Genomic DNA, 25,951 nt, shown 5'->3' on the forward strand with positions numbered 1-25,951 from the left:
GTCAGCCCTTGTGATTTCTTCTTAAGCAACATACTAACATCTGGATGCATTTTTGTGGATATATTTCTGAGGACTCCTGCACACTGCAGTGATGAGTAACCTCCACGACGAGGTGGCTATAAAACTACAGGGAGTCATTGCATTGCTCATGGCTGCTGAGGTAAACGTGTGTGAGAAGGAACAGGTGCGGTCCCATTCCGACCTGGACAGACAGACGCTCTCAACCATGACTCAACGCAGAACATAAAACTATTGCGTGACAGGAAGCCTTTACATACCGCACACACCTCCTTGACAGAGAAACATACATTATATACATCCTACACACCCTGATAGAAACCATCAGAGAAAACCCAAGACAAGAGTTCTGATCAACGATATCAGCCAGGAAATATATCAACAATATCATCCAGAACTGAACTTCAGTTTGGAGCCTATTGAAAACAATAAAAAATAATTGAAATAAAATAAAATAGTCTTTACTGTCAAGTTAAACAATTATGAGTGCCATTGCATTAAATACAAAATATCAAACCAAGCAGCATTTATTTTGAATACATTGTGTACTTAAAAGCACACATATCATGCAAACAATTAATGCAAAAATAAAATATAATTTTAATAAAATGAATTAATTCTTTAAAATGGTTTTGAATTATAACATCGGTTTTCTGTTAAAGTGAAATTTTCTAGTTAATGTTAGTGAAATAAAATGTAAGTGAAATATTTTAGTGAAAACATAACTCATTAACAATTAAATAATGAGGTGAATTGCTAAATGCATTTTGGAGCCACTGTAAATTTAATAAAATAAACATCAAAGTGGGTGCTGGTACATAAAATGAAGTTAGCAATGGCAGCAAATGATTGTTTGATTAATCATTTTAAAAGCATTAACAGGACTCCAAAAAGAATGCGGCCTGATTTATTTATTTCTTAATTAATTTCTTTCATTCTTGCCCCTTCATTGACTGTGTCTGGTGCAGAAAGAAAGCTTTCAACCAATACAGACAGACAGATGCACAGTGTGAGACAGACAAACCCCATACCTGGCAGCTGTGTGTGTGAGTTGTGAGGAGGGCAAAAGGCAGCGTTGGTGGTGCCTGGATTCAGTGTTTTTATCTGGCTCAGTGATGCGGAAGAGGAAGCCTTGAGATGCGGCGCGCTGTTGTGTCGAGCTGACTTCCTGAAAACAGAGACACAGCGCACACACTGACAGGACGGTCATCAGAACCATATAGACACTAAAGAACACGGTCACGTTGTCTCATTTCCAAAAGACAAAGGAAAATAACATCTATTGGATGACCTGAATTCAAACTGACGCTCTGCTATTATTCCAGCACAAGGCCTGATAACAAGGCCTTTAATCCCATAATAGATCTGTTGGATTAGGGATTCAGGGGTAAATAGTTTGTGCGGGTGGAGTGGTGGAGTGAGACCACGGCCTCATGTTGAGCAGGATGAGCGATTTCTGCAGCAGCTGAAGAGTCCTTCACTCGGGGAAGGGTGTCTCCTCCTCACCTGCTGCTGGGAATGAGAATCACTGCTTGGTCGAGACGCAGAAACCAATAGGGCTGAAATTGCTTTAGATTGATGACATAGGGCTCGAGGTCTTTCTCTGTCCAGAATAACGCATCCAATCTGACAGCAGAATATAATTCAAGGGCACTTTAAGAGTGACCTTTAAAGTAGTGAAGGAACCTCTCTATAAACAGCTGAATGAAACACTGCAAGGGCCGTCAAATCTGCTTGGACTTGCTAAAGATGAAGGCCAAGAATTATGTGATAGCCATGATATCATAACACACAGTGTATCAGTTTACAGAAATGATACATAGATATCAAGGGCGTCACTGAAGACTGGAGGAATCATGCTGAAAATTCAGCTTTGCCTCGCAGAATTACATTTTTAAATATATTACAATAGAAAACTGTAAACTGTAATAATACCTTATAACATTACTATTCTGTACTGTATTTTTAATCAAATAAATGCAGCCTTGGTGAGCATAAAAGACGACTAATGAAAAAAAAAAACGACTTAGTATTGTGTTTGAATGGTTCATTGATGTTATCAGATATTACGTTTCTGAAACAGTACTTGAAAAGGACCTCAAAGAAAAAATAAAGGCAGAATTGCTATATTTTTTGCAAGGTATATCTTTAAGGCGATGCACTGCGCTGTGATGTAGCAACAGCCTCCTCATAAACCATCATATATAAATCGTACTGAAATTACAATACCATATTATCTTGCTCTTTTTTATGGCTGTAAGTGCTATGCAGGCTGTTTATAAATCGAATTGAACCCGCTTCTTTCTCTCTCTTTGTGACAGGTTCATAGCAAACCGCTGGCGTCTCACGAGATCTCAGGCGAGTCCAAACGCATCTGGACAGAGCCGTCAGTCACTCGGTCACTACAGAGATGAGCAGTGGTGGACCGCAGCACTTCTTCTCCACACAACCCATCCCTCTGCGCCACAAATTACAGAAGACAGCCTCGTCGAGCAGTGTTCGAGCCGTGAATCACTAAGCACCTGTTGGCGCGTGTGTTTATCTGAGCTGGATTCTCCGCGCGCCGCGAACACGACAGAGTCCTGACACAACGAGTCTCGTGATCGCGACTGCGTCTCGGGAACGCGACCTAACGTGCTAAATGCATTAGTACTTTTTCCTTAGATGTTTTCCCTCTTGTTTTGATTTGGAAAAATAGCATTTAAAACAATATTTAAATCCATTTTATGTTTTAATTAGTATTATTATTTAAAAAATAAAAAAATAAAACTATACATCTAGTAGGCTAGTAGTAGTAATAATAATAATAATAATAATAACATTAAATATAATTATAATCTTAAAATTAAAATCGAACTAAAATATATAAATAAAATAGCATGCAAAAAAGTAAGATAGTATCACTTAGTCCATATCCCAAGAAGATATTAACATTAACAAACATCTATTAAGAACAAACAAACATTTTTTTAATCCAATGGCATGCAAATGCCCGAGAAGCAGTCGTGCACTAATGTGCGCAGTGTCACTGTTGCTCTAGTGTGCCACGAGCATCAGACAGGCCACATTCACCGGCCACTAATGAACAAACACGACATCATTCGCCTTGACCCGCGCGCTGCTCGTCAGACTCAGAGCGATCCCCCACAGGAGCTGTGTCTGTGAGCAAATTACGAAATCATAATGTGCACGGATGAGATCACCATGTTTGGATACTGAAATGGTCACAGAAGGCTGTGATCTGGTCCTCCTGTTTTTAAGATGAAATAATGAGCTCTTCCTGATAACTGCGGGCCCATAAAATGCACCTGACACTAGACTTCATCTGAAACTACACCTTATAAACAATGATAAGATTTTTATTGGTTTAACTCCGTAGTGTGTCAACAACTATATTAAGTAGAATCTGTATTCTTTGGTTTGCAGGTTTACTTGGAGCTGAATGAGGCGACGGGCACTCGTTACCGGTGACCCGTGCGCTTCCACATCTGCCTAAAAACAATGGAAACATATCCAACAGAGATGTGTCCTGTTAATAAATTAGCTGATTTATTATACGCGTGAATCTGCAAATCGAAAAACCCCACCCATCTTTTCTTCTGCTTTCTTAAATCTGAACAACAGAAATAAATAATGGCGTTTCTCTTCACGGCGCTTTGTTTTGCGTCACCCGCGTAAAGACATTCACAAAACCCCGCGTCTTACATACTTGTTTATTAAAAAATAACACAGTTGTTTACTGCACAGATGAAGTCTTTTTCCTCAGTATTTGAGCCTCGCATCACGGTGAGCTCACTGAGCATGCTTGAACCTGTCAGCGGACATAACAAGCATTTGTTTTATTGTCAAAATCATGAAGTGGACAAACACAGGACATTTTTTTGTGTTGGCCACGGGACAGTTTTTTATTTTTTTTATTTTCCAGATAGAAACATTTAATCAAACCAACACACGAGGTGCCTCGAGAAGTGACACGATTTGCAAAAAAAGCAACTGAGATGTGAGTTAATATTTGTTTTGACTCTCCCTGAATTGTTAGAGGGAGGAAACCAGGCTGTTTGGGGTGATCAAGTGAAGGACCTGTAGTAGAGAGGGATTTAAAATGAGCCAGATTAGTTAATTATCCACAAATGCGCGTTTCCTCTTAAGGGTGGGGACAAATTAATCCCAGCGGCAACCGAGAAAGAGTCTCCTCTGAAAAGCCCTCTCTCCCTGCTTCTGTGCAGACAGGGCTTCTGGAGCGGCCCAGACCCTTTTAATGAATAGGTCCGGATTAATCATTCATCTTGTGCTGTTTAACGCTGTGTGATGGATGTATATCGTCACTCAGGCTCGAGACAATAGATGCACAGCGTTTTGTTCTTACCAAATAAATCACCCACATTGTTTAAGGTACACTGATCAATCTAATGACTTGTTATAGGCTCCTAATTACCACAGAAAAGTGCTCGCAAGCCACCAGCCGGACTGTGCTTTTTAATACAAATCTAGTTTTAATTTAAATATGCAGAGCGTAAAGTCCGGTTAAATTTTGGTGATCAGAATTAAATAAATAGAAATAAAAAATAGAATTATGACAGCATACGTTAACATAACTTGCTTATTTGTAAACGAATGCATATATTTATTTTATTTTCCTAAACAAAAATAAAATCGGGTAGGCCTATAACAAAATTACAAAACATTTTCTATTATTAGCTATTATTATTTTAAATATGCCGTTTAATGTTTATTTCCTTTCTGTAGCTTCTAATGTAGCTTAAACATTTACATTTAGCCTGTTTGACACATAAATGCTGATGGAAGTAATCGATCCACAATTAAAAGAAACCACTCAAAGTGAATATATTAATTTCTATATTAATCGTGAGTAGTTTGTTTATTGGCCTGTTTTCATCAGCCTCTCATATTGGACACATTTCGCCTGAACTGGTAAGAAAAGCACATCAGATGCCCCAGTTTTATTTCATTTGCAGCAGCAGCAGTGTGAATAGACAAGCAGTAGCTCCATGCGCATACACACATATCTAAATATGTAACCTAAACCTCTCTGAGCCTCAAGCCAATTTGTTTACGCTGAACAGACGTTTAATAGTGTTAATTGTTCCTCCGTCAATTTGCAGTGATTGCGGAAATCAAGCGATTTTCGAGCCTCCAGCACTTGAATTTGAATAAATTGTTTTATATTCCCCAGCTCTCTCCATAGGAGGGAATTTAAAGCGCAGCGCTTCGGAGTAAATTACATTCAGCCTGACTGGGAGCGTTCAGCCGCTATAATGGAGCATTATTTGGTCATTTTGAATACAGTAATGCACAGCGTTTCGGAGGTGCCATTCTCAGGAAAATTGCTTTAACTTTTAAAAAGAGGCGATTCATTCAAAAGCAAGCCATTGTTAGGCTACATTATGTCATTACCCTTAAATGTTTTAACAAGCAGCACAGGACAGTGCTATAATGCATTGATCTATAAAAAAGAAGTACTGAGAAAAAAGAAAAAGTATTAGCGTGATTATTAATTATTTCATCTGTTATTTATCCAAATGATTGGTATTTGTTTTATATTTTAATTTATTAATTTATTTTATATATCACTTAGCTCTTAACCTTTGCATTAAGCATTTATATATGAATTATAAAATTATGTCTAAAATGTTTTTAACGATTTTCTATTTTGTTTCTTTATTTATTTTGAGTCACGTGTTCGCGTGTTGTTCTGAAAGCAGTTAAAGGAAGCGCGAGAAAGAGAGAGCGCGCGCGCATTAACACCCCAAACCCTAACCTGCGCCCCCCACATCCCTCCCTCTTTTTCTCTCTCACACACGAAACACTCTCAACAAAAGTCTAACACACCTGTTGTGGGATCAGTGGTGCCCCTCCGGTCCTCTTCATCCAAGATCGCGTTTCAGTGACCGGTTCTAATTTGAAAGTTCGACATATTTTTAATATTTTGAATGTTCAATAAGTTCAAAGCATGACGAAAACATTCCTATTTTTTTAACAATACAATTAATAAATAAATAAATAACAAGAAAAGAAACTGACACTGACATTGCATGATACTTATGACTTTGTATCCACTCTAAACATGGCTGCTTAATGTCACTTTATAACGCTAACGAGCCTAAACAGAAATACCGTTATGGTTTTAACCCCTGCATCAAATCACAATGTAACTACCTACAAAATAACCACATCACTAAAATAAAAAGCAATCACAGCTGCAAATGGGTACGCGTGCGAACCTTTAATTTTTAGCATATCTGTTTGCACATCGACACACAAAACAGATATGGATATCATGCATAAAATCAAGATGAGAAGCTTACCATAGGAGGATTAAATACCAATATGAGCTGAGCACTATACAGTCTGTGCAGATTCTGCGCCTTGATGGCCACATATATATAAAAACGATGAAAAATAGCTGATGGCTTATTGCTTGACAGTGGGATCAGTACCCCAGTCATTGATTGACGTGCAGCTTTAGTATTTCTGTCATGGTCGCGTCACTCATTGGTCGGACGCGGCTCGTCGCGCGCTCAGATTGGCTGAGTATTGCAGCCAGCTGTACTTCAAAGCACGCGCTCACTATACAACTCGAGTAGAGAGAGTAAAGCTTCAGCGCACTGTGCCTCAGTCACACTGGAACACTGAGTCATTGTTCTCTTCAACTAGCTGTCTAGGAAGGGCCCTGGATATGGCTACGTCTATACTTGGGGTAAGCAAGCGCTTCTTTATTTTAATCCGATGCATTTTTCGTTCTGTTAATTTTACCAATGGGATTGACGTTTCAATGTTGCTTGCTTGCGTGCATTCAAACTTTTCAATGGCTTTTATTTACATTCTCAAAAATAATTATGCCACAATAAAACCTTTTTTAACTTTCACAGAGACATTTTAATTGTCTGTTTTTTTTTAAGAAAACCATCTTTTACCAGGAGCCTACTGGTGTTTTAAAGTGCGCTAAAACCAGTAGGTTAATCTGAAGAAGATCACTGAAGCTCACTGGCGAAACGATTCTTTCTGGGAAATAATCCTAATATAATAAAACACTGAATGTATAATAGTGTATTTTTTATTCATTAGTTATATAAAAAAAGACATTACTGCCATAATATAAACGTGAAATTCTTTAAAGACTTTTTAATGACATCCCACACAACTATCTTATTTTGAAAACTACAGAAAGAAAGAAAAAAAATCACAAATGAAGCAACTGTTTTTCGCGCTTGGCTTAGTGTTTTAGTTTTATTGGTTGGTCTATGGTTGGTTTAGACTTGTTGAACTGTTAGATTTTCACAACACCGCAACTATGTGTTAGTAAACAGTCTATTAAACAGCATCAACTTCTCATCCAAACAGGAAGAGCCGCGGTTTGGAACTACCCCTTTAGCGATGCTGGCTGCAACTTGCAACAAAATTGGCAACACCAGTCCTCTCACGACTCTTCCCGACTCCAGCGCGTTTTCCAAAGGCGGATTTCATCCCTGGAAAAGATCCTCGTCGAGCTGCAACCTGGGCTCCAGCCTGCCCGGATTCACCGTCGCCACAAGCCGAGGCACCTCGGGACTATCGAGCAGCACAGGCTCGGGAAACAGCGCGTTCTGCCTGGCCTCGACCTCGCCGACCTCCTCCGCGTTCTCCGCCGAGTACAGCAGCTTGTTCTCCAACACGGCGAGCGTTTCCTCGCAGGAGTCAGGACAGTCCGCCTTCATTTCCAAAGTTCACTCGTCGGCAGAGACTTTATATCCGCGGGTCGGCATGGCGCACCCTTACGAATCATGGTACAAGTCCGGCTTTCACTCCACCATCTCTGGCGAGGTGGCCAACGGCGCGTCCACGTGGTGGGACGTGCACACGAACCCGGGGTCGTGGCTCGAGGTGCAAAACCCGGCAGGCACTTTGCAAAGCTCGCTGCACTCCGGAACCCCCCAAGCCATCCACTCGCAGCTCAGCGGCTACAACCCAGACTTCTCCAGCCTTACGCACTCCGCGTTCAGCTCCACCGGCATCAGCCCCACTGCGTCCCACCTCCTGTCCACCAGCCAGCACCTGTTGACGCAGGAGGGCTTCAAAACTGTGATCCCCACTTACACAGACGCGTCGGCCACTAACGCTATGATCTCCGGCGCCAGCTCGGGCATAGGGACCTCGTCCAGGTCCTCCAGGAGATACTCCGGACGCGCCACATGCGACTGCCCGAACTGCCAAGAGGCGGAGCGGCTCGGGCCTGCGGGGGCCAGCCTGCGGAGGAAAGGACTCCATAGCTGTCACATCCCGGGCTGCGGTAAAGTCTACGGGAAAACGTCTCACCTCAAAGCGCACCTGAGGTGGCACACTGGCGAGAGGCCCTTTGTGTGCAACTGGCTTTTTTGTGGCAAACGGTTCACCAGGTCAGACGAGCTCCAGAGGCACCTTCGCACTCACACCGGGGAGAAACGGTTTGCTTGTCCGGTGTGCAACAAGCGCTTCATGAGGAGCGACCACCTGAGCAAACACATTAAAACACACACCGCTGGAGGCGGGGGCAAAAAGGGCAGCGACAGTGACACCGACACCAGCAACCTGGAGACGCCCAGGTCCGAGTCGCCCGAACTGATTTTAGAGGGTGTGAACCCACGGGTCACGGTCAAAGATCAGTCTCCACACCACGAGTCCTGAGCTTGACCTCAAAGGCATTTTCCTCTTTTAGGTGAATCGAGAAAAGGAAACGGGTCTGGAGTATGCGACAAACTCTGACATTGCATTGGAAAGAGCAAATTCAGTGCAACACTGGCTGTTTCTGCTGCGCACAGACGAACGCCTCAGCTTGCAGGACGATGAAGTCTCGTCAAGGCTCAGTGTTTTTAACAGTGGACATTTGGTGCGGAGCCGGTGCGCTAAAGAGGGAACTAAATAACCACGGCCGCCGGCTGAGCTAGTTGTGTACATATATCCACAAAAATAACGTGTTATTTTTCCCTGTAAATGTTACTTATGATTGTTTTGTGGTGGATCCTGAAATTCAGGGAATTTTCTTTCCTTTCGACGCACTTTGTGGATGTCAGTATGTATGTTACACAGCTATTTAAAATTCAATTAACCTTTCCTTTACCTGGCTAAAAAATATATAAATGTTTAATTGTATAAAGTCACGCTTATAAGGCTTTCATTTTGTAATTAAAGGGATTTAAAATCGAAAGCTTGGGTTGTCTGGTGCAAATGTTTTCCACCAAATTATCTGAATCCAGCCGAGGCTTTCGCTATAGTCTCGACTGTAATCGTTTAAAGCCCGCGCGTAATTATTACGCATAGCCTATTTATTTACATTGTAGAAAAATGAAATAGAGCAGTCTGAATTAACATCGACAATGTTGCGCTGATGTAGACTCGTTTTCCCCAGCGGGGAAATAAATCAAGAGTTAATGCCCCGAAAAGGCATTTTTGTCCAAGTGAAAATCTTTTTAAATAGTGTTAATTATGACTTGGAGCACATCGCAGCCCCATGTGTCTTGTATTGGCGATTAGGGATTCGTGTCTTATCAAATATCTAATTACTCTCCGAGACATCATTTGTTCAGCAGCTCTTTATCGCACATTTTCCGAGGGGATTCAGTGACAAAGGGCCTCTGAATATTTATTTGAATTGCTCAAATTAACTGCTTAAATTTGCATGTCAAACGGAAAATGTCCATCCAGGAGAGTGCTGAAGGCATAAAGCATCGTTTAGCTTTTAGAAAACGCTACACTTGATTTGGTGGTATGGGAACAGTATTTCCCCCTCTTCCTTTCTTGCCTTTTCTCGATGCCACTTTTGAAACGGGAGATGGGGAGAGGCCTTATGCTAATGTTGAATTTAAAACGCTCTCGCAGTCAAATGGTCCCTGGCTGTTATTTGAATATCAGTGGCCCTGTACTGAAAAGGTTCAAGGATGCTCTCTGACTTCTTTGTGTTTATCCAGTGCAGCGTCCGATCCCACAGAAACCCCGGCGGAATAATTAGAGCTCGAGCCCTGCCTGGGAACTGCTCCACACGCTTTCTGTGCTACAAGGTAAATTGACCAGAAGGCAATAGACTAAAATTATTTTCATTTCCTTTTGTGTGCTGGTGGCCGGTGCCAAACAGCCAGAAGCCTAGGCTATTCAGAAAAAAAAACATGCACAAATAGAAAACAGTCCATTATCATTTAATGACCTCGTGAAAAACTGATAACATTTTGCGAACAAACGAATAAAAACATATTTAAGGTTAATAAATCTTTCAATTGCAAAATGAAGTGGTCAAATAGGCCTATCCAAGGTTTTAAATAGCTAGTATAATAAAATGCAATTTCCTTTTTACACCAATTTAGACCGTGTTTTCTCCAAATAGCAGGTGCACAGAATACAGTTCTCGGTCTTTTAAAAGTTAATGTGGGATGCAACGATTTTATGGCAGACAGTTCAAAATTTGTGTTACGGAAATGAGCGCTATTTGGGCGTGAAGGCCTTCACGAGCACGCTTTACAATTATATGGTTCTATTAAGATTTACAAACGGGAGCTTTACATGGACAAGATCTAAGTGTCTTTCAGTCTTCTGGAGGGGAGTGATGCGCCTGGGGCGGCGGACAGTGGCGCTGTCACTCACGACCTTTTGTGCGCGTTTCTCTGGAATGTCCTCTGACTGAGCGCGAGGCAGAAGGCAGCTTTGTTTGCGCGCGGCAATAAAAGAGAGATCAAAGAGCAGCGACGCTCAGGCCGCGGCGCGGGAAACTCAGTCGTGACGGTGGAGTGAGTTTCCCGCGCTCTTTCATTTCCACTTTAGTCAGAACATGTCCATCAAGCGCTGCTCATGTTTACAAACGAAATGCTTATTATTAATAATAATAAATCAACCGATTCGAAAGGCAGCTGATAATGTTCTCAGTGGGTTATTAATGTTTCAAGTGACATGCAAAATGCAGTCAGTGTTTATGTTCCTATAATATCGGAAATAATTTGAATTGCAATTAAATAGTTTTTCATAATACTTCAGCGCCATCGTGTTGGATTTATTTGAATATTGCTAAATATTAGAGAGTTCTTGTTATTTCGAACGAGATTGTTATTGTGGTTTTGTGCTTGTATTTCAGTCATTTAAAAAAATCGTGTCGATCCTACATGTGTAGCCTATAAAGCATGCGCACTGAATGCAACATTGTGTTTTCACGTGCACTTTCGAATTGTTGAACGCCTCCACTTTTAACATGAGAAGTCAAATCAGTGGATTTTATTTAGTTATGTTTTATATGTCAGATCAGTTTCGCTGCATGCTGGAAACTCGTTCATTTTGCAGCTGAACACAATAATAAAGAGAAATCAAGAGAAATGTCCCATTGAATAAAAGAAAATCAATACACAATACTAGCAAACTACCAAATAATTGGCAAAACAAAACTCCAAAATGAGTGTAAAACTACTAATTTCGTTTAAATAAGCATTAAACAACTCAGTCTTCTTTTGAGATGATGATGAAGAGTTGTGAAGGTTGAGGAGTAACAGACGTCAAGGTTTGTGCCACATTCACAATACCTGCATTTTACACATTTTTTTAATTAACAAGCTGCATAAACAGATTTAAGGTAAGAAAAGAGCTTAAAAAAGCATTAACTTACATGACCAGAGTGCAAAATAAATAATTCAAGTTATTATGAATGACATATTGTAAAACGTCTGAGAGACAAACAAATGTTACATTTGGCACGGGCTAAATGCTTAAAGAAAAGAGAACATGTGTTGAACTGGAACAACAGGTCAAGTTTTCACATTCTCAGAGCGCCCTCTTCTGGAGAAATCCCAGAGCTGCCTGTACATGGGGAAGTTACCCTAACAAATCATTTACACATTCTTCTCATCATCAGCCCTCATGTGGGTCCAAACCCTCACGACTTTAGGAAAAGACATTTGAAAATATATACATTTAAGCAGCTAGGTTCTCCTGTACAACAGCAGTTGAGATCTCTATGGATTTACATGAATAATGAACTTATTTTTGGTTTGTTTGTCACGCAGAAGCTATTGTGTGACTCCAGAAGACGTTGAATATAAGACAAGAACCACAAAGACTCATTTTAAGGTGCTAGTTTGTCATTCTGGATCTTAAATAAAACCTCACAGTGGTTAGGGTCTGGAACTACACGCGGGTGAATCAATTCTGTAAGAAGTTTCATTTGAATTATTCCTTTAATCTGAGATAAGACTGTGAAGAAACGATGGCGTCCACTTCCAGCTAGTTCTTCCTCCTCTCCTCATCTATGTCCTTCCCTCCCTCGCTCCTGACTGACACTCCTCCTCCTGACATTTCTATCAGAGTTTCTTTCTCTTTCCCTCTCGCCCTTGTCTCGTTCTCCGCTCCTGTCCCCTCTTTCTCTCACTCTCTCTCTCTCCCTGCATCTCTCCTTACCTCTCTCTCTCTCTCCTCTCTCTGCTCCTGTGTCTATCTCTACCTCTCTCTCTGCTGTGCTTGTTGTCCGGTGACCTCTGAACTCTGTGCTCACTGTGTTGTGAATGTGTGTGTTTGGAGTCTTTCTCTCGTTCTCTCTCAGAGCTGCTGTCACCGGACGAGTCCCTCCTTCTCTTGCTCTTCTTCTTGGATTTCTTTCCGGAGTGTTTCTCATCCTCAGAGCTGCTGTCTGATGAGCTGCTGGATGAACTCTCACTCTTAGCTCTTTTCTTCTTTTTCTCCCTTTTACTCTTCTTCCCCTTTTTCATTTCAAGACGGTCAAGTTTTCTAAACGAAGAAGAGGATGACTGTTATCAGACAGCAGATAAATTGGTCACTGTTACAGTATATTGTGGACCATTTAGTTTTTTTTTTCTGTGTGCATTTTACATTTTATAATTATATGGTGTGTTTATATACACTGGTGTTTAAATTATATTCTGTATAACTGCTGTTCTTTTCATCAAAGAATCCTGAAATAAATGCATCACGGTTTCCACAAAAACATGAAGCAGCACATCTGTTTTCAACATTGATAATGATCAGAAATGTTTCAGCAAATCAGAATAATTAGATTGATTTCTGAAGATCATGTGACACTGAAGACTGGAGTAATGATGCTGAAAATACAGCTTTGATCACAGAAATAAATGACATTTTAAAATAAATTAAAAGAGAAAATAGTTAGCCCAAATTATAATAAATAAATTGTATACCATTTCACAATATTTACTGTATTTTTGACCAAATAAATACAGCCTTGGTGAGACATCTTTTTAAAACATTTTTAAATCTCTTTCTGACCCCCAAACATGTAAACAGTGGTATATAGTGTCTACATTTGACCAATGAACATTCAATGGTAGGCTAATGCTACTATTTATGCTAAACAGCTACTTGCTTGCATTAAATCTAGTTTATAAAGACTTTTAAAAATTACATGTATTTTACTTTTCAGTCTCAAAAAAAAGATTAAAAACTAAAATTAAAAACTATATATATAAACTTTTTTTTTCACTTAATTTTATTGGTAACACTGCATTTTTTAGGTCCAATTCTCACTATTAACTAGTTGCTTATTAGCATTTAACTTATTAATGCCTTATTTAAGATTCCTCAATCCTACCCCACACCTAAACTTAACACCTTCCTTTCTAACTATTAATAAGCAACAAATTAGGAGTTTATTAAGGCAAAAGTAGTAGTTTAAAGTCAATTAATAGTGGGAATCAATCCCCAAACAAAAGTGTGACCATAATACCAATTTGTATTAATAGTAATTCGGCAATCAATTTGATTATTATAAAGTCAGTTACTTGTGTGTGTGTGATAAATAATCACACCTAAGCAGATTCTGCTTTCATTTGGTAGTCAGAGACTTCAGGAACTGCACCTCAGGGTCGTCCTCTTCCTCACTGGCCACGAGCTCCTGAAACACACACACACACATTAACACTTGTGTATTAGTACAGTGTGACATCCAGCATGCCTCGGCTCTCTTGTAATTGTGGTTGTTGGTCTCATCAGTTCTAGTTTCTAGGAAATCGCTCGTGAGCCCGTCTGTTCAATAAATTGGAGGTTTTTCTGAAATCGCACACTGAGCTCCAGATATGGATATCATGGGTCATATTTGGGCAGGGCCCAGGACATTACCTGTGCTGGATCACTCATGGTGCTGTCCCTCCCAAGGACACATTTCTTCAGCGCAAACCCACTGTTTCACGTCTCTGCCATTAACTCGGAGGGGTGCTTCGACGGACCTGTTTGGACAAATCACTCTTTCAGAACAAATAATGTGTGATCATGCCCCCCCCAGAGAGACGTACACTAGGCTTTGTTAACACGAACACGAACACACACCAAATCAACTCCGTTGTCTTCCAGCTGGGTAAGGCGTACAGTATTATTCTGCTGTGAAAAAGCAGAGGTTTCAACCAATCAAAACACTAAATAATATGATTTTCCCCCCAACACAAGAGTAGTATCTATCTGCAGTCTGCCACCACACACACATCACTGACAGCAGCTCTCAGGAGACACTGCTGCCACACTCATTTATATGAATGATAGAAACCTAAAAACAACGTATCAAACACACCACACTACCTCCAAGTCTTTTAACTCAAAGATAAAGTGATACTCAACCCAAAAGTTTAAATTCTGCGGTTATTTTCCCACCTTCATGTTGCTCCAAATCTATTTTTGAAAAATGTCAGTGATTTGTCAAATTTTGTCCAAGTCAGTGTTGTTTGGTTCCCAATGTTTTTTTAAAAAAATTATAAAATATTTTTATTTCTTTAACTTTTTTTCTTTTATTCTGTGTATATATATATATATATATATATATATATATATATTTTTTTTTTTTTTTTTTTTTTTTTTTTTGTGAACTATAATAACCCTGTCTATATTTGAGTTGACATGTCTAGGAAATAATAGCAGTTTGTGTATAAAATATTCCATCATCTTTTTTATCTTTTAAAAGTAATGAACTTGCCATCACTAAATGTATGTTTTCACTAAATGTATCTGGTTTGAACAAGATGAAGATATTCAGACAGAACGTTATCATATGCTTCATGCATTACAAGGGATCAGTGTTTGTCAGGTTAGCATACTTAAAAATAAAAATACTTCACCAGCATCATATAATCATAAATAATTTATTAGATTATAGTAGATCATCTAAAACCTTGGAAACAGGAAATGCACTTAAATGTTTCAGCTCAGGACAGTTACTCCTGAAAGTTACTGTTGTTAGGGACTGTGTGTGTTTTACAGTCCTGACATCATGACATCACTTCCATATGATGCCATTAGTCACGTGGCATTGGCTCAAAAACACCTGTATTCAGAACGTTCATGTATTGTAGAATTTCTATGTGCATTTTTACACATTGTCGCCCTCTACAGGTCTGAAAGTGTATATCAGCTCTAATATGAGTGGAGAAACCTGCCACAAGGGCTAAACTGGACCCTGTAAGGAAAGAGCACTATACCTGCTTCATCACTGGCCATAGAGCTGGCGTTGATCCCTGACAGGCCAAAGAGAGGACATTCACGATCCGTGTTCATTCACATGACCCCATTTATGACACTTAATGCACCTCACATTCCTTCACACGATCATCTCCCATCAGCACTCTGGAATACATTACACCCAACAGACAAATTCACAGCTACATGCCTGGATATTATTCCCAGGTTTATGAAGGAAAATACCAAGACAGAAAATCAAGCGGTTTTCAAAAGCACATGTAATGAAGCACACTCTTACCTGTTGTTGTATGTGTCCTGCTCCTTCCTCCTGCTTCTTCTTCTCGAAGGTTATCTTCTGCTCTGCGATCCATGCCTGAGGATCAAGAGGTCAAGAGTTTGAGTTTGCCTCTCAACATACAACTACATGACTGCCTTCATCTGAAAACAACAGACTCTGATCTCTATATAATTACCCGGTCGAACAAAAAAAACCCATTATATCATTACAACCATTTGATGTGTTTGTGACTAAATACATTCGAGTATCCAGTTAGAAAAACACAGAAAGATCTGAACTAATGTTGACAGCAGAGCGACAGGAGCTTGCTTAAACCTCCCGTTTACCTTCTTTATGTTGGATTTTGATGCAGGGTGGAAATCTTTTTTTGCACATGAAATTAGCAAAAGACTTCCCCATGTTTGACAACCAGTGTAACGATTAAAAAAAATGCTATCAAAAAACGTTTGGGTTTACGCGGAGCAACCATAGACAGGGAGCAACACCAAGGCCCTGTCCCAAATGGCACACTCCGGACTTGTGGACTTCCTCAGAGTCCACACTTCGGTGACGTCATGTAGTGCAGACCTATAGGGCCCTTAGCGCGAGTCCGCGAGGGTGCATTGAGAGGTATTTTGGGACAGACTCGATCGTCACGCCGGAAACAGGAAGAAGGTCTGGTTGACTTATCCCTCTCCATACGGAGCTGAATAAACTTAAAGGTCATCTCATCAGTCCCTTTATTAGAAAAATATCACAAATATCATTAAACAAATTACAGTCTTTAGCATAGAGAACAGGATTAATTTTAATTTCCCAAATAATATGTCCATGTGAAATACACAGCCTGCTTTTACAGTTCTATAATTGTAAATGCCACCTGGGCATTAGAATAGATGTCATGGTTATTTAAATGATAAATACATTTGTACATAATAATACATAATGTTAAATTTTAACACAAAATTAAAATGAGTTTAAGAAAAATGTATAGGTTTCAATATGCATACTACGTTTATATGACTCATAAAGCCATGACATTCGGTTCTATTTATGTAATGAATCATAATGCGATCGTATTATTTAACGCGCTATTATTATGTTTGAGATATCAACTGGTCGATAATGTTTGTATAACTGTAAGTAACAACTGGTAAAATGTACGCCTATGTCATAAAAAACATTGATACTTTTACACTTAAATATTCTCTTCTCAGCCATGTTTACAGTCCGTGAGCGAAATATCCTCCCATCTGTTGTCTGATTGGTCTTTCGCAAGGATTCCTGGGTAGTTGAAGTGCGTGGAGCCTGCTTCTATGCGGGCTTCGCGGAAGACCGCTTCAAGGGTACAAAGGGGGCGCTGCTGAGCACACTTCGGAGCGTTAAAATGCTGAATGGGACGGCCTACGGACTCGTAGACTCGGCGAGCACGCGCATTTCAAGTCCACGAGACCGAAAGTCCACATGAAGTGCGCGATTTGGGACAGGGCCCAAAACACAGGCAGCGGCGCTTCTTTATGACGCAACAATATTGAGAGCGGCGCAAAGCAGCACATCCGGGGTTTTCAAATATACTTCAATTAATTTGACTATTTCTATGAGGCGAATTTATTATTCATAAATATAAATTTGGGAGAATTTTTTTTTTTTTAGTTTTTTTTTCTTAGTTGTAAACATTATAAAGTTAAAAGAATAAGAAAGCTGTCAAACGAGAAAATATTTGTAAACTTTTTAATGTTTGACTTTTATTTATTATTAATTTAATTTATTTATTCACTCATTCACCTTGGCTGGCTGCATTTGTAACAAGAAAGGAAGAAAGGAAGAAAGAATTGAATTTTAAATGTATCGTTATTATAAAAATTTTCTCTTAAAATACACAAGTACTTACACTTCATTCAAAAGTGCACATTCATTTAATTATTTTTCACGTACATGTTAAAAAAGTTAACACAATTTCACTGCAAGAAAGAAAGAAAGAAAGAACGTACGAAATCGTTGTTTCCCAGCTGTTTTTATTTTAATTTCAAAACATGTACAGTGCATGTAGTAATGCGTCATAATAAATTATGTCAAATCAACATTGTTTCATTTTCATTTTCATTTGACTGCTTTTCATTTTTTGATTATTTTGTATATTATATTTGCACTATTGTAATTGTCTGTTAATTATATTATACTTTTATGGCTAATGATTTATTTCCTTTTTGCAGATTTTGCGACAGCGGTATCAAACAGCCAATCAAACTGCGCGACTGCGCATCCACGTGACTGATGCGCCGTTGCTCCGCCCACTTTCCCCGCAGATCAAACACACACGTGGATGGACCAGACTCACGCTTTGCTCGGGTGTGCGCGTGCTTGTGTGATAGTGAATCAGGTCACCGAGCACGCGGACTTGTGTCAGCCTGCAGTCAGTTTTGTTTACGGAGAAAGGAAAAGGAAAGTAAACAGATGCTTAATCTAAGCGAGAAGAACAGTGATTCTCTTCGTACCTGTATATAGTTGGACAAGGTAAATAATATTATTTATGGCATATTGTATACGATTGTAAAATGACTTGATTCAGCTTTATGCATCTTTAAAGCAACCATATTAGTGTAAAATAATGTTTAATCCAAAGACCTATAGGCCATCAAGAGTTCATTCATGATGGTTATGTGGTATATTTTATATTCCTATTACGGTCAGTGTTTTTTTTTATTATTATTTCTCTCTCTCTCTCTCTCTCTCTCTCTCTCTCTCTCTAATGAATCAATGGTTGCCATGTCTTGATGAGGTGTTGGCATCACAACTCCCACAGTAGTTTTTCAGCACATGAACACTGTATGTTAAATAATAATAATTTCCACTGAATGCTTCTGTTTATAAAATTTGTATTTCAGGATGTACCCAACCTCTTGTGACACTTTTGTAGCCTTGCCTCCATCTACAGAGGGTCAGCGGATCGTCTTCGGGAAGAACTCGGACAGACCCTGCGATGAGGTTCAAGAGGTGGTCTACTTCCCTGCTAAGAAACACGAAGAAGGAGGAAAAGTCGAGGTATCTCAAGAAGATCTGATGTAGCTGTAGTTTCTTCCACAGGCTTATTCTTCAAAACCTGCTTATCAAACATACACAAACTCTTCTCTCTGTCTTGTGATCAGTGTACATATATAGAGATCGAGCAGGTGGCTCAGACGCATGCGGTGGTCCTGAGTCGTCCCGCCTGGCTGTGGGGGGCAGAGATGGGGGCAAACGAGCATCAGGTGTGCATCGGGAACGAGGCGGTTTGGGGGAAAGAAAGTGTGGATGGTCAAGAGGCTCTCCTGGGCATGGATCTCGTCAGGTCATCCAACAAACTGTTTCTTAATTCAATAGTTCATATTCACTCATCTAAATTCTAGAATCCAGAATATGTTGCAAGTTCATTTTTTTATATTGGACGCTGGTTGTGTGTGTGTGTACTGTAGGCTGGCTCTGGAGAGGGCTGACACTGCGGAGCGCGCTGTAGACGTGATAACAGATCTGCTGGAGAAACACGGCCAGGGAGGGAACTGTATGGAGGATGAGTGTGGATTCACATACCACAACAGCTTCCTCATATCAGACCGCACCGAGGCCTGGGTGCTGGAGACTGCTGGGAAATACTGGGCAGCGGAGAGAGTGGAGGGTACATCCTCAGTCATGCAACATTACAGCTCGAATCTAAAATCAATCAAAGTGTTTAATGCTGTTTTCCTCTCTTAAAGCCGGCTACCGGAACATCTCCAACGAGTACTCCATTACTTCTAAGATCGATAGGGAGCACCCGGAGCTGAGGACATATGCACAGGAGCAGCGCTGGTGGAACGGGAAGGCTCTGTTCAACTTTGCTAAGGTTTACTCCTACTCCGATACAGCCCGGATCGAGGCGGCTGAGGGACGCTGCAGCGAGGGACGCAAGCTTCTGCAGAAGAACGAGGGTGACTGTCAGATTGTCAAAGTGCTAAATAATCTACTCAGACATTCATGAAGGTGTAATCGAATGATTGTGACTCCCAGTTAAATCTCAGAACACACCTAAGTGAACTTGTGTTTATGATGCTCACTTGAGGTTTAACAACTGATAATAAGAATAGTGCCTTTCTTTACAAAACTAAAATGAAAATGTAATGTTTGTTGGCTTTTGGTGAATGTTTTGGTCTCAGTGAACATGGTAATTCCTTCAGTCTGGACAAAGGTTTTTTTTTTTATACTTCACTGGCTTTTTAAAATTAAAATAGTTTATTATTCATTTGATTATTTGGTGTAAGAATCTGGATGGATAAGCTTAAAATCAAGATAATTGGCCATTTTGAGTACACCATATATCCATTTGTGCTATTTCATAGTTTTAATGACTTTTATTTTAATGTAGAAAACTATAATTAAAATCAAATAGATTTGTCACAACTTTTGACAAGTACATTACATCACTCTTAACCGCTATTTAGCACAGAGCACTGCACATGACATGCAAGAAAAAAATAATAATAATTGTCCAAACGATTTGCTAATTAGTTCCCTCGATGTACTAAAACGTGCACAAGATTACTATTTCGTTCCTTTGATTTGCAAAATTTCCACACAATTTGCTAATTGGTTCTCTCGATTTATAAATCGTGGGAACGAATTAGTAAATCGTGTGAACAATTTATAAATCGAGGGAACGAAATAGTAAATTGTGCACACGATTTAGCCTATTTTTATTTCTGCATGCCATGAGCGGAGCTCCGTAATTTAGGATTTTAAATTAGATTATTTATTTTGTATAGGTTATTTCTGGACAGTGCTAATGTCATTATACTGTCTCGCAGGCCACATCACAGCAGAGACCATGATGGATATTTTGAGGGATAAGGAAAGCGGAATCAATATGGAGGGAATGTTCATGACGACAGGAAGTATGGTGTCCGTCGTCCCGAAAGACCCAAATTTACCCGGTGTCCACTTCTTCACTGCTACTCCAGATCCTGAAAGGTACAGTACAGCTGGTAACACTTTAAAGGGATAGTTCACTCTCATATTAAATTTTGGTATGTTTTAGCTTACCTCAAGGACATCCAAGATGTAGGTTTCTCTGTTTCATCAGTATTTCCCATTTTGATATTTTTAGGTCCAACCGTTCTTGTCTGTGACTCACATAATGGATGTCTATGGTCACCACCTCAAAGAGCATGCACAGAGGAGTCCAAATTAAACAATTCCCCATCGTAAGTACACATTGATGACCTAAGACACGAAACGAGCGGATTGTGTAAGAAAACGAACAGTATTTATATCGTTTTTACCTCTTGTACACAACCACGTCCAACTGATCCGAGTTCGCGAGTGCTTCCCGATGTGACGTGCGCGCGCGCTCTGGCTTAGTCTGCGCAAGCGCGGAAAGCGCCGGAAGCGATCTCTCGCGCGTGTACATCACTCATTGTTTACACTTACTGTCTATGGTTGACACAGATTTCGGAAGTATTACCTTTCACTGTGAAGATCTAAACATATTTAGACGTACAGGAAATTGCAATGGAAGACGATTTCAATATATCAACAGACAACGTTGAATTTTTTTCACAACCATATTTATTTGAAACAGAATACACAGACCAAGTACTCAGGAGCGATCCGCTGCAGCAGCACGTCTTCAAGCCTCAGAGAGATAGAGATCTCTTCAAAATTGGTGGTGTTTTAGTAGCAAGTGTTGTGAGATGCCAACAGAAGTGGAGAGCATATGTTGTCACGAATGGAACAACTACAAGACGACGACGAGGACATTGAAAGGATCGCATCACACACCTGCCTGACTGAAGATCCTGATTTTTCTCCGCTGTTGAGACGCAGCGTTTTGCACGTTGTGTTTAGTTTGCCACGTATAAACTGGAGGCGACGTCCAATGCCAGAGGGACCCAATGGCACACTGTCAATAGAGTGAGTAATGTGTTGTATTTTTATTATAAACGCAACGATTATAGGGTGCATTATAAACATTAATTTATTACAATTACTGTATTATATTTCAGACAGTGCAGATTGGTGGCGTAGCATGTGGTAAACAATGAGTGATGTGTATGCGCGAGAGATCGCTTCCGGTGCTTTCCGCGCTTGCGCAGACTAAGCCAGAGCGCGCACGCACGTCACATCGGGAAGCAATCGCGCACTCAGATCAGTTAGACGTGGTTGTGTACAAAAGGTAAAAACGATATAAATACTGTTCGTTTTCTTACACAATCCGCTCGTTTCGTGTCTTAGGTCATCAATGTGTACTTACGATGGGGAATTGTTTAATTTTGACTCCTCTGTGCATGCTCTTTGAGGTGGTGACCATAGACCTCCATTATGTGAGTCACAGACAAGAACGGTTGGACCTAAAAATATCAAAATGGGAAATACTGAGGAAACAAAGAAACCTACATCTTGGATGTCCTTGAGGTAAGCTAAAACATACCAAAATTTAATATGAGAGTGAACTATCCCTTTAAGTTTATGTTTTAAAATTGTTAACAAAGCTATTCATTTGTTACATTGTTTATTCATCTTTGTTAATGTTGCAGCAGTTCATTGCTAGTTCATGCTAGCCCAGTTCCATTTTTTTTAATAATGTATTACAAATGCAGATGCAAATAATAGATTATTATTATTTTATTATAGATTAACATTGTTAGTTCATGTTAACTTGTGTTGTTAAACTTAAAAAAAAAAAAAGGAACCTTATTGTAAAGTGTGACATTAAATTCTAACGTTACTATGGTAACACTTTACAATAAAGATACATTTGTTATTGTTAGTTATATCTAGGGTTGTACATTTCTGGAAACTTTCTAAAAATCCATGGAAGATTCCAAAATTTACTGGAAAATCCACCTTTTGTAACCCTAGTTACAACAAATATTACAATGAACGATACATTTATTACAGTATTTAGTAATCTTTTGCCGCGTTTCCACCGAAATTACCCGGAACATTTGTACCAGAAACTTTTTTCCCCAGGAACCCCCCCACCCCAGACCTGTTGCTTTCTGCGTTTCCACCGAGGTGTAAAGTACCGGGAAGATTAGGCAAATAAACTGGTGACGTAGGTCAGCGAGCTTTTCTCAATACGAAGTATGCTGATTTTGGACGTGCATACTCAATGGTTCAGACTTTGCGCATTCGACTCGGGAGTGTGATGTCCTCGACAACGCAAATCCGGTAAATCTGCAAACAGCAGCGTACTTGATAACTTAAGTCAGCTGACCATGACTACTGCAATTTTCCTTTCTGTATATTTACAATAAAACGAAATAGGATATCAAATACCACTGCCTCCTTTCGTTTTCATTTAAACATAATAACAGCTGCAGAAATGTACTTAGTTCAGGGATATGTGTATATATATACAGCCATTACAATGAAACGAAATATTATATACATTTGCCTTTTTTATTTTCATTTTAACATATAGATACATTGAATACAGACCAAAGATAACCTGTTAGATTTACCCAAAACGAATTATATGTTATGTTTAACCACTAAAGAGACATCAGAGCCAGCGGCACAGATCAGAAGGTCTAGCCGAGGTGAGGCTTCTCTCGGCGGATACATGAGGACTGAGCTCTCGCTGATCGCGTGGAGCTCACCGTCTCCGAGATCGGCGAAAAACATTTTTAAATAGGCGCTGTCTTTATAAATAAACCACAGATTTGAGTTTTAAACAACTACATTCTCGCCTGAAATACTTTTAAAATTACATTTCATGACACAATAACAGTAATATTTTGAAAATGTTGATCCGAATAAATGGTGGTTGAACTCAACCAATGCTGCGTGAACTCAACCAATCAGGATGTTTAGCGCCCAAGCCCCGCCCCTGAAAGTTCCGGAACTTTGAAAAAGTACCACCTCGCCAGCAGGGACTTTCTGAGGGGCTTTTTTTTACCCGGAACTTTATTTAGTTCCTGGTTCCTGCGGTGGAAACACACCAAAGGTGCGTTCCATTCGACAGGGTCCCTACGCAGTGTTCACTGCTCACTACTCCCTGAGCACGGTATATCAGTTGAAGTGGACTTCACTGACAATAACTGCTCATTCGGAATGCCCTGCAAACATCATTAAAGAAAGTCAACGATGGGGTCGCGCAGATTATGATATAAATATATAGGACTACATTCATATTTTAATTTGTATTTACTATCACATTTAAAATATGTACACTATACAATAAAAACTTACGGTTGAATGGAACGCACCTCAAGTACCAGGCCAAAGGGTAAAGTTAGGCATTTGTTAATGCTAGTTAATACAGTCGTTCATTGTGAGTGTTCATTCACAGTGCATTAACTAAAATAAAAAAAATTAACATTAGCTAAGATTTATAAATGCGTTAGAAGTATTGTTAACAAAGGAACCTTTTCGTAAAGTGTTACCGTTTCTATAGTTTAAACATGATTTTTAAGATAAATTATCAATTATATTTTCTGTTATGATTTTCAATTATAATTACTAGTTAATATCAAAAACCCCTTTGCAATTTAGCATCCCCAGTGTCTTGAGGTAATGTTCACCGAGTTTGGTGGCAATCGGTTGGAAACCCTCAGAGGAATAGCCCTGAATAGCCAACTTCCTATTAATATACTATTACTAATACTAGTGGTGTTTGCTTTGGCAAGCATTACTATTATTCTTGCTTAAAGGTCTGTCTTTATTTATTAAAGGTCTGTCTTTAAGCCGTTTATTTTTGTGGTGGACATAAAGCAGCTGAAGCACACGTGTTCTCCATGTTTTGGGGAGGAGGATCCTGTGAAGAAGAAACCCCGTTTCCAGAGCAAACCCAACCGCAAACACCCTCTTTTCCTGAAACACGAGGTGGCCGCCGCCATCATCGACAGCACCAGGGTGAGCGGTTAAACAGAAAGCTTGAGGCTAAAACATCACAACGTAGTCACACTGCACAAAGTGTTTTAAGAGTGGCAGTATTTATTAAGAAAGCTCTGCTACAAAGTTCACACTTAAAGAGGTCAGCCAGTCTTAACAAAGGTCATTAGCATTGGAAAACATAACGTAGCCAAAAACATTTGTTTTGGAGAGATGGTAGAAACCCTCATGAAAAACTAAATTACAAATGTTGTTCTGTGCAAGAAAGTGCAGGGAGTGGGCTTTTTGATTTATTTTACATAATGATAAATGTTTCTAATCTCGTATGATGAGGCATATGTTTGTGTGTTCAGGAGAGAGGAGAGAAGATCGTAGAGAAGATGAGAGCTCTGGAGAAGAAGAAGCTGGCAGAGATGGAGAAATATCTAACGGAGGGGATTGAAGATGCAACGCTGCTGGTTCATCTCTTCACAGACACTGTAGAGGAGGAGTTTAGTATCTACAGGAGTTAGAAGGAACTGGATTATTGGGTGTTTTGTTTAACTATGGGCACTATGGACACGAAAACACACTTTGTCACCCGTTTCACTAAATTGCAGCTTGGAATGGAAGCGTAATAAGAAATATTTCTGATTTCTCTGTACATCTCATGCCTCAAAATTGAAGGTCTTTACTGATACTAGCTATATTTTATAACCTGTTAACAAATTGAACAGTAATGTTAAGGGTAAAAACAATACATCTTTTGTCGAAACTAAATCTATACATAAACCATCTGAAAAGTAACCAGTATAAATGAAGGCATGGTTAACAAAACCCAAGGTGGTTTTAATTGTGTGACCTCCGTACAGCTCAAGCCCTCAGACATCAAAGTTCCCAAAGTTGAATGAACACCCCTGTACTGTTGCCGAGAGCTAGTGGGAGACATCATTTGAACAATCATTCAGGCACTTCCTTGTAATAGTAAATAAGCTAATTTTAAGGCCCAATAAGCCAACATACTGGCTGTTTATTAGTAATTATAAAGCACATATTACTAACTTATTCTGCATGATCATATTTTAGACCCACCCCGTCTAATTATTAATAAGAAGCAAATTAGGAGTTTATTGAGTCACAGTCAATAGTGAAAACTGGATGTTAAATTATAGTGTGACTGTAACAGGTAATATATTTTAACTTGTCACATTGTTTTCATCACTGACGCGTTACTTCAGTTAAAATAATGTTGTTTTTACCATTTTAGTGTGTCAAAGATCTCAAATGGGAAATCTAAACTGTCTGCCTTGCCTTGTCCATATTCAATGCCGATTTGTTTCTATGACGCACAGATATCCTATGCTCTCAAACACTTAGTTAAATAATTAATTGCAGAAATGTTTGATTGTG

General features: G+C 39.5%; 2 protein-coding genes, 1 long non-coding RNA gene and 1 pseudogene across 4 annotated transcripts; 2 read left to right on the plus strand and 2 right to left on the minus strand.

The window, feature by feature from the left end:
* Positions 1-407: 407 nt before the first annotated feature.
* On the minus strand, positions 408-6,595 carry LOC132152365 (uncharacterized). The gene is made up of 4 exons (XR_009436496.1): positions 6,345-6,595; positions 5,869-5,933; positions 1,050-1,186; positions 408-434 (listed from the first exon to the last, which is right to left on the minus strand). It is a non-coding gene; the product is annotated as an uncharacterized LOC132152365 (long non-coding RNA).
* A 9-nt stretch (positions 6,596-6,604) lies between these two features.
* Positions 6,605-9,199, plus strand: LOC132152363 (transcription factor Sp9). The gene is made up of 2 exons (XM_059561128.1): positions 6,605-6,736; positions 7,381-9,199. Exons 1-2 carry the CDS (start codon positions 6,716-6,718, stop codon positions 8,677-8,679), a joined length of 1,320 nt encoding a protein of 439 aa, XP_059417111.1. The 5' UTR covers positions 6,605-6,715; the 3' UTR covers positions 8,680-9,199.
* Positions 9,200-12,416: 3,217 nt separating this feature from the next.
* On the minus strand, positions 12,417-15,809 carry LOC132152564 (corepressor interacting with RBPJ 1-like; annotated as a pseudogene).
* Positions 15,810-18,583: 2,774 nt separating this feature from the next.
* On the plus strand, positions 18,584-25,205 carry LOC132152654 (secernin-3-like). 2 transcript variants are annotated; one of them, XM_059561436.1, is made up of 7 exons: positions 18,584-18,757; positions 18,862-19,043; positions 19,168-19,367; positions 19,447-19,659; positions 20,533-20,695; positions 24,403-24,583; positions 24,916-25,205. In XM_059561436.1, exons 1-7 carry the CDS (start codon positions 18,602-18,604, stop codon positions 25,072-25,074), a joined length of 1,254 nt encoding a protein of 417 aa, XP_059417419.1. In that variant the 5' UTR covers positions 18,584-18,601; the 3' UTR covers positions 25,075-25,205. The 2 variants fall into 2 exon arrangements, with proteins under 2 accessions (XP_059417419.1, XP_059417420.1); XM_059561437.1 differs by having other exon boundaries at positions 19,447-19,653.
* The last annotated feature ends 746 nt before the right edge of the window (positions 25,206-25,951 follow it).

The sequence above is a fragment of the Carassius carassius genome, chromosome 11, assembly GCF_963082965.1.
Source record: "Carassius carassius chromosome 11, fCarCar2.1, whole genome shotgun sequence".
Taxonomy (NCBI): Eukaryota; Metazoa; Chordata; class Actinopteri; order Cypriniformes; family Cyprinidae; genus Carassius; species Carassius carassius.